Raw genomic sequence first — 11,841 nt, 5'->3', positions numbered from 1 at the left:
CAGGTTAAAATTCAGGGGGTCAGACCCCCTCTGGAAGGTCTTCCAGTGTAAGCAGTGTGGAGGCACAGCTAAATAATTACAGTATCTCAGAGGATGATATCATAATCTTCCTTCTTACACTGAAATATGCAATGCAGACAATAGATACTTTTATACCATTATAACCACAAATTAACTATGAAAATCATACGCTTTAACTGACTTGAACCACTAACACAGGTGCATATGAAATCCTTGAAAGAAATCTCAAATGTTTATTACAACTAAACCCCAGCACCCAAATAATTCTTAATTCATGAAGGAGGTTTTGCTTATTAGCTGATTTTGAAGGTAACTTTCGTTCAGAACAGACTGCTCTGTGACATCATATGGTGGAATTTCACATTTGTAATTTTATTATAATCTGAAAGAGGCAGTATGTGAAGAGCAGAGAAAACGACTATACAAAGAATTTATAGAACATTCATTTATATACTGAAGACCTTTAGATGCTTCTTTACAATTTCAAGAAAAATGTGAAAATTTTCACTAGTAGGAAAAACCAAGAAAGAAACATTAAATATTTAATGATACTGTTGGATACAGTGAAACTGTTTAATTAAAAACGTGGCTTTTAGCATTGTTGTAGTTTAACACTGTATGATTACAATAGTATATTTACTAACCACATTAACAGGAGTCTGGCTAAATATAAGTGTCAACTTGCTGCCATTAGTTATGAAATTGCATATACACATCTACCAAAAATCTTGAAAGAAAGTGCTATATAAAAATTAGTCTTGTATTTTCCATGAACATGTAAGTTCCATGAATATTTTTCTACACAGACGACATAATGGTACATACTGAACTATCTTGCTTTGTGCATTTTTTAATTCATTACAGAGCAAATGCACATGCCAACATACCATCCAAAGGAATGCAAAATAGAAAATCTCCCTTAGAAACAGGGTAACTTCTTTTTTCCCATTTAGCAAATAGAGCTAAACTCCCAGAAAATACCACCAGGAGTGTCAGCATGCAATCGCTCATGCTTTTAAATTCAGGAGACCTTGAGAAAGTACAAGGAATAAAAAATAAGGTCCTGAATGGAAATGACAATACACGGGAAAAAAAAGACATTTTATTTTCAGCCCAAAGGCCAACACTTAGTGTCTAAGAAGACACACTAAAATTTATTATCTACAGAAGTGAAAAAATATAGTAAAAAAATCCTCCTCATTTCAATTCTTACAACATATCAGATTAAAATCAAATTGAGACTTAAATCTGCTTGAGATATCACCTGAAGAAATTCTCTGGGCTCCAACAGGGTGATGAGATTAGGCAACTGGAATCATTGTACACCAAAAGAATCTTAGAAGAAAACTTGTTGTCACATTTTATAAAAGGAGCAAAGCTCCTAGAAATAAGAACTGCATTCTTTTTTTTTGGATGGTATATAAACACTGTGTAAGTAGTATACCTCTGTGCCAAAAGAACAGAATTATATGTTATTAATCAGTTACTTGCCTTTGTTGCTTCAATGGTAGCTATTGAATTCAGCACTTTGGATTGCTTCACCCTTCTACAGATATCCAATGCCCACTGATACTAATAAACCATTTTCTGATCCAAATACATTAAACTTCAAATATTTCTTCTCTCTCTCTCTCTCTCTTCCTCACTACCTTCCTTTTAAAAAGCATAAAGTTATTTACACAAAATTGGTAGTTACACTAATAATTTGGTAATATTTCAGCTATGGTCACTGAATAAGGTTTAACATGGTCCTAATACTGTAGGAAATACAAAGAGAGCTGTTTAAAAAAAACCCATATTTTATACAGGACAAATGTAGTTCAAATTGGTGGATAAAAGGATTCAAATCTACAATTGGATAAAGTGGCTCATGTATCAACATGCAAAATACAGAATGTTATTTTATTCCTCAGGTTATTAATATAATGTTGACAGCAACACATGAAAGAAATAGAAGCAATGAAATTTTTCAGCACTTGCCACACTAAAATTGCATTATAACCATCAGTTCTCATACAGGGGTCTAGTATTGCTCTTTTTGGGTGAATGGGAACTACACAGGAGATCTCAGTGGCTTACTCCCCTTATGCATGCTTCCACTGTAACCTACTGCATCAATTTTCTGTAAAGCTAAATAACATTTTCTTATCTATTTCAAATATCAGTGTGTAAAGAAAGATAAAGAGATATGTACAAGTGTCCATATGGATGTAGAAATCATGACATAAATGCTCTCAAGAAATGGTACAAAGTAACAAAATTAATTCCATTCACTTTCAAATTCCCTAACTCAAGGAATAAAAAATCAAATATAGTTCCTACAGATAAAAAAAAGTAAAAAAATCCTCAAAACTGCAGCAAAATAATGGGGTAAAATACTCCATAAATATAATTACATATTATGTAGGGGATTAAAACAGTATTGCAGAGACAGAAAATGGGAAGTGTCTTGTCACTGTAAGAAAAAAGACAAAATACCAGACTATTGCCTCTAGCAAGGCACAGGCTAGACACACATTTACTTAAACAAAATAGTGCTAGAGGTAAAGATCAGCGCTGGTTGAGATTAAGAATTATCTCTGACATACCAAAATCTGAGATTGACTATAAATAATCTGTCACAGGTAAAAATGCATAAATTATACAATCTTCCTCTTTGCTTTTCCCTCATTTTTATCCTGTAATTACTAAAATGCTTAATCTTCCCTGCTTGGTTCTCTGTATTAAAAAAATTACAAAACTCTCCTAATTATAGCAGATTTTCACACTTTTTGTTCTGACATTTCTGCTCTATTAAAAAATTTTTCAAACTAAAACAGCTCAGCCTTCTTCATACTTAATATAGCTACTCCTTTCTTACCAGAAAACAACTTGCACAAACCTTCTCTTCACATACATCTTCCCCTTTCTCCATTCAGTTCTCATCACAAAGACATAGGGAAGAGCAAATAGTTTTCCTCAGATGATCATTCTCCTAAAAGCATGTTTGCAAGGCCTGTAACTACCATTGATGCAACCATGGCAAGTGCCTTTGTGGAGGTTTTACAAAACACTTCCTGAACAAAAAAGTAGCATAATCTAGTAAGTATTTCTACTCCAATAAATTGTGAGAAACAGCATATGAAGATATATTAGAAACCCATCAGAAGAAAAGTTCTTCATTTATGCTTCATTCAGGTAAAGGCTACGTGGTTTTGGGTAGCACCCAGCTTCTTTTGTTTTGTCCTCTGATATAAAAACAAAGAAATAATGCTTTGTGAGGCACTTTGAAATAAAAGCCTGAGCTCTCACAAACACCATACACAGATCACCCTCTGCTTTCCATATTGGGAATGACAATATTCAGACATTGTTGCTGAATAGCCTTTCTCCCTCTCACAGTGATTTCCTTCGGTGAAGTCAGTGAAGAGCTCTGAATCAAGGCTGGAAAGGCATCAGATCTTCTTCTGGGATCCAATCATGACCTTTGATACAAAGTTCACAATGGCACTGGCAGGTTGTTCTGGATCATGCTCTGCAAAGAGGTGGCACACGTTGTCTGTGGCACTGCCTTGCTTCCTGGCAATGAACCCAAACACTCTGCAAGGGCAGCAATCACAGTATGTCACAGAACTGACAGATAGGCATTGCATCACTTCATAAAACAGAAAAGATACTGCAGAAACCAAGCACACATAGCAGACTTCTCTGTTCTGATGGACAAGACTCCATGTGACTGCTAAACACAGTGGTCCAGATGGACCAGCCAGATCAGGAGACTCAGGCAAGGAGACCATCCCCTCCCTCCTACTCTGTTCATATGGCATCCTGTACTCTTTGCTGCCAGAGACATGCTGTTGACCCTGGAGATATATTTAATCTGATTCAATACTGCTGTTCTCTTACAGCAGTAAGTACAGTTTGGTGGACAAGTGGTGTGGTGTCTCAGGGATTGCCCAAAGAGATGATTTTGAGGGCCATACACCTTGGTGGACCGAGCATTGGGAAAAGGATTTAAACCATCTATTTCTGTTCCTTTCCAGAAACAAGTGCTGAGCCTCTCTGTTTAACTTATTTCTTTTGATTGAAGGGTGACAACATTTCCTTTCAACAGAAAAAACTTTGCAATCCACAGGTAATCATGTATTTATGCCACATACTAATATTACTAGGAGTGTTTTCATCTATGTACCAGGAGAGGGATTTTTTCTAAAGCTATCGTCTAAGTGAGAAAAGCTTGTGTTAAGTCTTGCTGGACAGCTGGAACACAAAACTGAGAGGCAAATATCTCTAATGTCTGAAACCACAGTAAAATCACAATCTTGCAATCTAAATAAACCATGCTAGCTCTGGCTCCAGACTTACCACCACCACCCATCACGTAATTGCAGAGGTGTAGATGAAGTAACCAATATCTAATTACAAAGAGCTGAGAGGCTTTTGTCTCTGAACAGCTGCTTTCCCTTCCATGTCTCAGACAAAAGTAATTTAGAACACCAAGAAACCCATCACTTTCATGATATTCCTAAAACATTCAGTTAAAAGAAACTCCACTTACTTTGCAGAAAGACCATCTTTCGTCCACCTTGTCCATTAAGAGAGCAGTAAAAAAACACAGAATGGAGAAATAAAAATGAAACCTATGTTAGTTTTGGTTTGTTTGTTGGGGTTTTTGGTAGAACAATACAAATAACATACTAAAAATACTGTTTGTCATACTTACTTTCTGTCCTGTGGATCCAAAGCACAGAAGAGAACAGTGTTAACTGAATAATGTCGCCGAAAAAAGAGTCTGGATAGGAAGAATTAAAACAAATTTTAGAAACAGTAAAGACGCTTAGAACACTAAACAATAAATTAATCTGAAAAATAAATCACATTTAGTCTTAATTTAATACAGACAATATTTTTTGCTATCTCTGCATGATTTTGAAAGCCACCTGAACTGCTCCAACCCAATAAATAAATTTTAGAACACTAACATGAAGTTTTTGAACTAAAGGAAAACTGATTCTCAAGCTAAGACCTAGAAATATGGAATGTATTTTTTCTAAAAACTGGCCATTTCGATTCTATTTTAATGGGACAGACAACTCTGTGGAACTTATGAATAATTTGATCATATTGCATTTCAAAATAATCACATTCCTAGGCATTACAATTAAAGTAAAGGTTCTGTGATCTGCCACAAAGGATTGCAAACCCTACGGAATGAAGAAGTCTGGCACTTCTTTTTTTTTAACCTATAACGAACTGCTGTTGTCCTTCCTTTGTTATTGTAATTTTTCTAACTGAAAGACTTTGTGGTAGCCTAACTAGCACTTAGAACAAAGTAAATATAAATTAAGTTTTTATCACAGTTTTTTTCAGGCTATCTAAAACTCTTTTTCAGATCCTGGAGATACACAGCATCTACTTAAGTCAGCTCTGTTCAGTGATACTGGTGGAAGACACCATGAAGATAAATGATTTCACTGAATACATTCAATATCAAAAAAAAAGCCATTACTTTCCCTTTTTATGAGAAATAACAATAAAAAATGTCATATCAAAGTGACCTTCCAAAGGTAAAATACACCAAGTGGAAATAAAGTCCACAGCCTAAAAAAATATATTTTCCTGTATTGCAGCCATCTTACACAGTCACCACCATTCCTATAATCCTATTATCCTGAGACAGAGATTGTAAAATGTAACTAGGAACATCAAATCAATAGAGGTCAACACCTGACAGGAACAGGGCCAGATAGTCTCTTCCCATCCTTCTTTTGCTTACTTTCTTTGATTATCTGTCAGTGTGATTCCCTGAGCAGACACCTTGAAATGGACAACGGTTGAGACAGGAGAAGGATCTTGCATCAGCGTCAGGCTCAAGGCTTTCTGCACTGCCTGGTACCCTGTGAGGGACTCCATCTCCACTGAATTCAGGTACCAAACATTGCAAGCTGTAATGAAAAAGCAGAAAGATTTAGAGAGGTCACTGCTCTCCCTTTGGTTTTAATACCTTTATATCAAAGTCTAGGACTATATTTATCTATTACCCATAGATATGCTGCAGAAATTTAGATAAATACAAGAATACAAGACAACAGCAGAGAGTACACTTGTAGGTAGTACTGGAGCAAAGGCATACCTGAAAGAATGGGGATATTTTGATTTTAAGTTCAAATACATCAGCTAGTAAGAAAACACACATTTACAGCATACATTCACACTTTCTACAGTTTCAAATAATTAAACTATACTCAAAGGAAACCATTCACTTGATTGGGAAGACAAGAATGCTTTCACACCAAAAACAACTGACGGTTATTTCAAAGCTCATTTCTCATTAATTCCATAACGTTCTGTATGTTTTATGATTTCAGGGCAAGTAAAACAATTTCCACACTGATAAAAATTACTGACATATATTTTTAGGCCTTTTCTTTATTTCAGCATACACTTACTTGTAGAAGTACTATTCCTCTTCTAGAGATATTAGCAACTTCTGAAATATCTCTATAAAATAGATGCTCACTGGTTTCTAAGGCTACCAAATATTATTTTTTACATGGTTTCATACCAAATATGCAGTGAGCACTGGGAAAATATGTATTAATATTATATAGCATTACATAGTAGTACAATATATAATATATAATAGTATACTATTATATTATACTATATTATATTATAGTATTATATATATTATACTATATTATAGTATATAATAGTATACTACTATACATTACACAGTACTACTACTATAATATATTTAAGTAGCAGTGCTGTATAATACAACATAGTACAGTGCCATCTAAAGTATGACCTGTTATATAGAATTAATAGAATTATTCACATGCTTACTATGGGACCGTGATATAAAGTTAAATTTACAAACAAATTAAGAAAAAGCAAGAATGATTATGCACACCCAGAGCTAAACACTAGCACAAAGAGATTTTGTGTTTGGTAAAAACACTTGTGTAGGTATCCAGGACAAAACTTACAACTCTGTCAGTTGTCACATACAAATTACCATGGTTACATTTCATTTGTTTAGCAGTTTCATTTGGCTTGCCAACATTACTATGAAAGCAAAGATTAAATTCAATCTAACAGTTTCACTTTTTACTTAGCTATTCTGTAATCTGTCTTAAGATTTCTCCTATGATTATCTACATAAAATTATAGAGCTAGACACTGGCATTTTCAAAACAACCAAGAAATCATACACTTAAAAACTGCATCAGCCTAAGTTTGATTCCAGCATAATGATCAGTCTAGTAATTTCAAGCTCTGGAGCCCATCAGTGAAAGAAGGGATCCTGAGATTTCATTTATTTGATTTACAAGTGTAAAATTTAAAAAACGTATTTCTGCATTTCTGAGGAAATTTCAATAACTTTTGCTTGAATCAGTTATAATTCATGCAGAGGGACTTAAGATGACGAGTAGCAACCCAAAACTGTAATGAACATTCCAAACCATAAGCTCTCTTCTTCTCCCCTCATTACTGTGTATGGTTGGTGCAGATCTTAAGTTCTTTACTATCCTGTGGATCTTTTCCCCAGAACTGGAAGCTTCCCTTCTTTCACAGCCAGACACGTCAGAGTCCCTTCCTCTTCTGCCACACAGTGCATTGCTGTCAACAGACTGTTCTCAGGTTTTGTTTCTAAATGAAATTTCCAAGCATTTTATCTAGATTGCCCTCAAAGTGATAGTTCAAACAGCAGTTACCCAATACAAGAGATTCCTTTGCTTCTGTAGCACAGAAAATAATAAATGGAAACTTTTACAAAAATGTTGCAAAGTGAAAACACATCAGCTTAAAAATGAGAGGAAAGGTAATGAGAAACACTGAAAGATTACTCATTTAAGAACATCATGCATGATCTGACAAGGTATCGAGAACAGTAATCCTAGAGAAACCATACTCCAAGCTAGAACAAAGGATGAATTTTCGTTCAATGCAGCTGCCCTGCAATGTTGCTGCTCTTCTCTTTTAGGGGGCACATTTTGGAGCACTTGTGTCATCAACAACAGCTTAACAAAGCTGCTTTTAGACTGGGAATGTCCTTTGTTCAGAATGCTTAGTTTCTTGACTAGTGTAAAGAGAAATTAGGAACTCCAATTTATTTGGGCAGAAAATTTTGTTGCTGAACAGGAAGATTAATAAAGCAATATGTATTCTAAGGAAAAGCATCTTATTGTATGGTTCCTAGTCTTCAACTGTCAGTGTCTACGAAGAAAAGGATTTCTAGTTAGCTTCAGCACTCAGAACCTGGAAATGCTCATTAGGTTTTTTCAAGTAACTATAAAAAATAATCATTCTAGGAAAACACATCATTTTTTGCTTATGGAGTGAGAGAAGTGTAGGTATAGAAGAGCAGGGAGAAAGTGTATCTGCTTTAAAGTTTCTTTGAAAGGACTCAATTTACACATTTTGAGTCTGCACTTCAGTGTTGAACTCCACAACTTGAATGCTTCTGTGATGGGAAGGGACCCTACGTATCAAGGCAAAAAAAACCTCTGAGAACCTCTCATAGCGAATTTATTTGGGTTCCAAATCCTTGTTTAAAAATAACAAAAACAACAGAACAGGTTAAAAACAAATGCACTAAGTACCCTAAATGATCCATAATACGACAGCTCCCATTAAGACTTATCTGACTACTGCCCCAGCTGAAAAAAAGAATTATTTGTTTTTCCTTGAAAAGCATTGTCTGAGCAAGGAGAAACCAGTATTTCTTGGAAGACAATGCATGCCCCTTTTGATGGCTTTTCTAAGAAGTAAAGCTCTACAAAAATTGATTCTGTTTTTTTTCCCTGTTGGCCACAACAAACATGACCAGTGAGCCAACTCATGCTTACTTGCAGCACAGCCTCACAAAGGTTTGCCATTGCCTCAGCTACGCATGCCTGCTCAATTACACCACTCTAAGTGGTGCTTCAAATTTTGAACTCAAAGCAGATTGCTGCATAAGCAAGGAGCGACATTCTCTCCAGAGCTGTCCAGCTTGACAACTGCCCCTTCAGAAGTGCTCTAAAATACATGAGGGCAATCAGCCAGCATTCTTAGAAATGCATGCTTTGCCACAACACTCACTTGTGGATCCAGTGGTAGGCTAAACTCGAAAGAATGCAAATGTAGTGTATTCCTGTTATCTAATGGCATTAATTGGGTGGCTTCTGGGGAGAATGCATAGCAACCTGAAAACCAAGGATCATGGGAGGGCATGGGCAGGATCCCCTGAACACGCCCACTGTACAGCAGAGTAATGCAGCTGGTGGCATTTCTACTGCGGACAACTTTAAGATCATGCAGCACATTGTCCAGTATGGTGTGTTAGGACACCATCACACTTTACCAGACAAGCTGTTTAACTAGCTCTCTGAATCAGCTGCACACTAACAAAGCAGAGAAGAAGCAGAGCACTCCTCTACAGAGCTGTTGCAAACACCCCAGTTTGAGAGCCATACAGATAGTAACATTGCATAGCATCACATCATTTGGAGATACTCAGGTCATGGTTCTTCTGTCACATCAAATAAGCCTGCAGTAACACAATTCAGCTTGTCAGAATGGGTGCTGCACTATGCACAAGAATCTATAAAAGCATCCAGTGGAAAAGACACATGACATTTCCTAATAACACGCAGCACCAAATAAGTACAAAGAATTGTTCTTTCTTTTTTTTTTTTCAGACTGATGCAACAGTAAGGATTTTGCAGCAATACCATTAACCACAATGATGAGAACTTAACCCTAACTCAACACCTTCCTTAGTTGGCTTTTGTAGATCTCACACGTAGTTCTTGAAACTCTGCAACCACAGGCTGAAAATATCACCTGAAAGTCTATCGGTTATGAAAGCAATGTCCTGCTTAAAAAGTGCTTGAAGTAACCTACGTATACCCCATAGTCTCACGAGACACATGACTGGAAAACAAACACAGGGTTGTACAGCATAGGAGCTGGTTGCAGATAACAGAAAAAACCTGGTACATATACTCACAGTGCCCTTTGCACTCCTACTCAGCACAATGAATTTAACTGCTACCTTTACACATCCTTTAATCCAGTCTAAGGTTCAGCTTCTCCCAGACTGTAAGATACAAACTTTGGGAACAGTCAAATACAAGGACAAAAGTTCAACAGACCTGCACCCTGTTTGAGAAGCTCCGCAGCTGAGTTTGCAGCAGTTTGTGGAGAAGTTTCTGCTATCTCCTCCAAGGGATCTGCAAACAGAAAACACCGTCCATGTCATGTATGGACTTAAATAACAAATCAAAGTCCACAGTCATGTATGACCTTAGCATTTGTAACTGTGACCTCATCTACTGGACAACTCTTGGCCAGAAACCTTTTATCTGCAATTACAATCACTTATGCAGGTTTTGTGCTGCATGAGGTTTTTTTGCCTTGAGCACTGCAAGCGGGATGCTTAAACTTTATTTCCTGACAATAAAAGACTTAACACAGGCATATGCTGGAGGAACTCACACGATGATACATTAAGACAATACTTATAGCTATATTCCCTCACTACAGCCTGAAAATATCTTGAATGCTGTGATTTTAATAATTTCATTTGATTTGTATAATTTACACTAATTTATACAGAAAGACTTTGTGTTATCATGATGAAATCAATAATACTTTGATTCAGAGGATGACAACACAACCTTCTTTTTAAGTTGAAAAAAAACCCATCTGAACCATTATAAGACAGCAGTGGAACATTTGCCTCCCAACTGAGTGTTAAAAGTAGTAAGAAAACCATCCACCAACATGTTATTTCGGGTATGTTAATGCATGTAAAAAGATCTCACTTACTGCTGCATTTAGCATGAGGCATACAGTCTTTGAATATAATCAAATGAGAGCCACAATACAGTTTGTGACACTATTCATATGGCTAGAGTTACAGTTATCCAAACATTTTAAATACTCCAGGCACTGTATCCTCTCACTAACTACAGAATATCATCTCAAAATGCATGATCAAATCGGATTAAAAAATAAATCCAAAATAAAATTTCACTGTGGTATGTTTAGGCAAGATAAGTAAAAATATTCCAGTCCTGCACCTCTAGAAGAACAGAGTAAGTTTTCTGTCTTAGGTGAGGGAAGATGAAGAGAACCAGCCAACTTCCACACTGTTTTGCCATATAAATGCATGACATCTCTTGTCACATCTACCACAGCACATTTTGTGCTAAAACGGTTTCACGGATGTATTCACATAAATCAAATACTATTTTTGTACATTAACATATGGTCTGTAACAAAAGTTTAAAGGGTTCAAAAAACCCTTTAAAGTCACAAACCACAAGAACATTTAATATTTCAATAATGTGTCTGGGATTAACTTCACGTGGGAAAGTATCAGACAACTGAATTACTGGACAAGCATGAGCATTTTGTTTTTGTCTTAGAGCGATTTATGAAATCAGTCTAAACAAAATTAAAATCATAATCCCACGATACAACATAGGCTTTTTGATCATTTACTTGAACAATATTTGAAACCTGTGCAAGTTGCTATACTCTTCCTGTCAGTGTCGCACTCAGGGCACCATCTACTCTTACCTACTTGTCCTTTTGCTATCCAGACCTGAATGGGTGGCTAAACCTAACCATACGCTGCCTAATATCATGACTAAGAAGTACATTTGTCTTCCCACATGGTAAATTATTGCATGGATTTCCATGATGAATATGTTTATGACTGGAATATCACAGTACCAGTATGCTCACAACCACACTTTGGATAAGGGTCATCACCAATACTGAAGACAACAACACAGCTTCCTCTTCGGTGCATTTTTGCTCAGATCTCAACTGGTGACACAT

The 11,841-nt window shown here is 36.1% G+C and overlaps 1 protein-coding gene across 8 annotated transcripts in view; it reads right to left on the bottom strand.

The window, feature by feature from the left end:
- Positions 1-372: 372 nt before the first annotated feature.
- Positions 373-11,841, bottom strand: part of TNS3 (tensin 3) — a 209,453-nt gene continuing 197,984 nt past the window's right edge. For 7 of the 8 annotated variants that reach the window (XM_014877257.2, XM_014877264.2, XM_088168126.1 and 4 more), the window contains 5 exons: positions 10,146-10,223; positions 5,777-5,945; positions 4,724-4,792; positions 4,559-4,585; positions 373-3,600 (listed from right to left, as the gene is read on the bottom strand). In XM_014877257.2, coding sequence (XP_014732743.2) covers positions 3,456-3,600; positions 4,559-4,585; positions 4,724-4,792; positions 5,777-5,945; positions 10,146-10,223 — 488 coding nt within the window. In that variant the 3' untranslated portion in view covers positions 373-3,455. Of the gene's footprint in view, positions 3,601-4,558; positions 4,641-4,723; positions 4,793-5,776; positions 5,946-10,145; positions 10,224-11,841 lie in introns of all 8 variants that reach the window. The other variant, XM_088168117.1, reaches the window with a different exon arrangement.

Source organism: Sturnus vulgaris, chromosome 1 (assembly GCF_052056855.1).
Source record: "Sturnus vulgaris isolate bStuVul1 chromosome 1, bStuVul1.hap1, whole genome shotgun sequence".
Lineage (NCBI taxonomy): Eukaryota > Metazoa > Chordata > Aves > Passeriformes > Sturnidae > Sturnus > Sturnus vulgaris.
The sequence above is the reverse complement of the archived record's forward strand: the minus strand, read 5'-3'. Positions and strand labels throughout refer to the sequence as shown.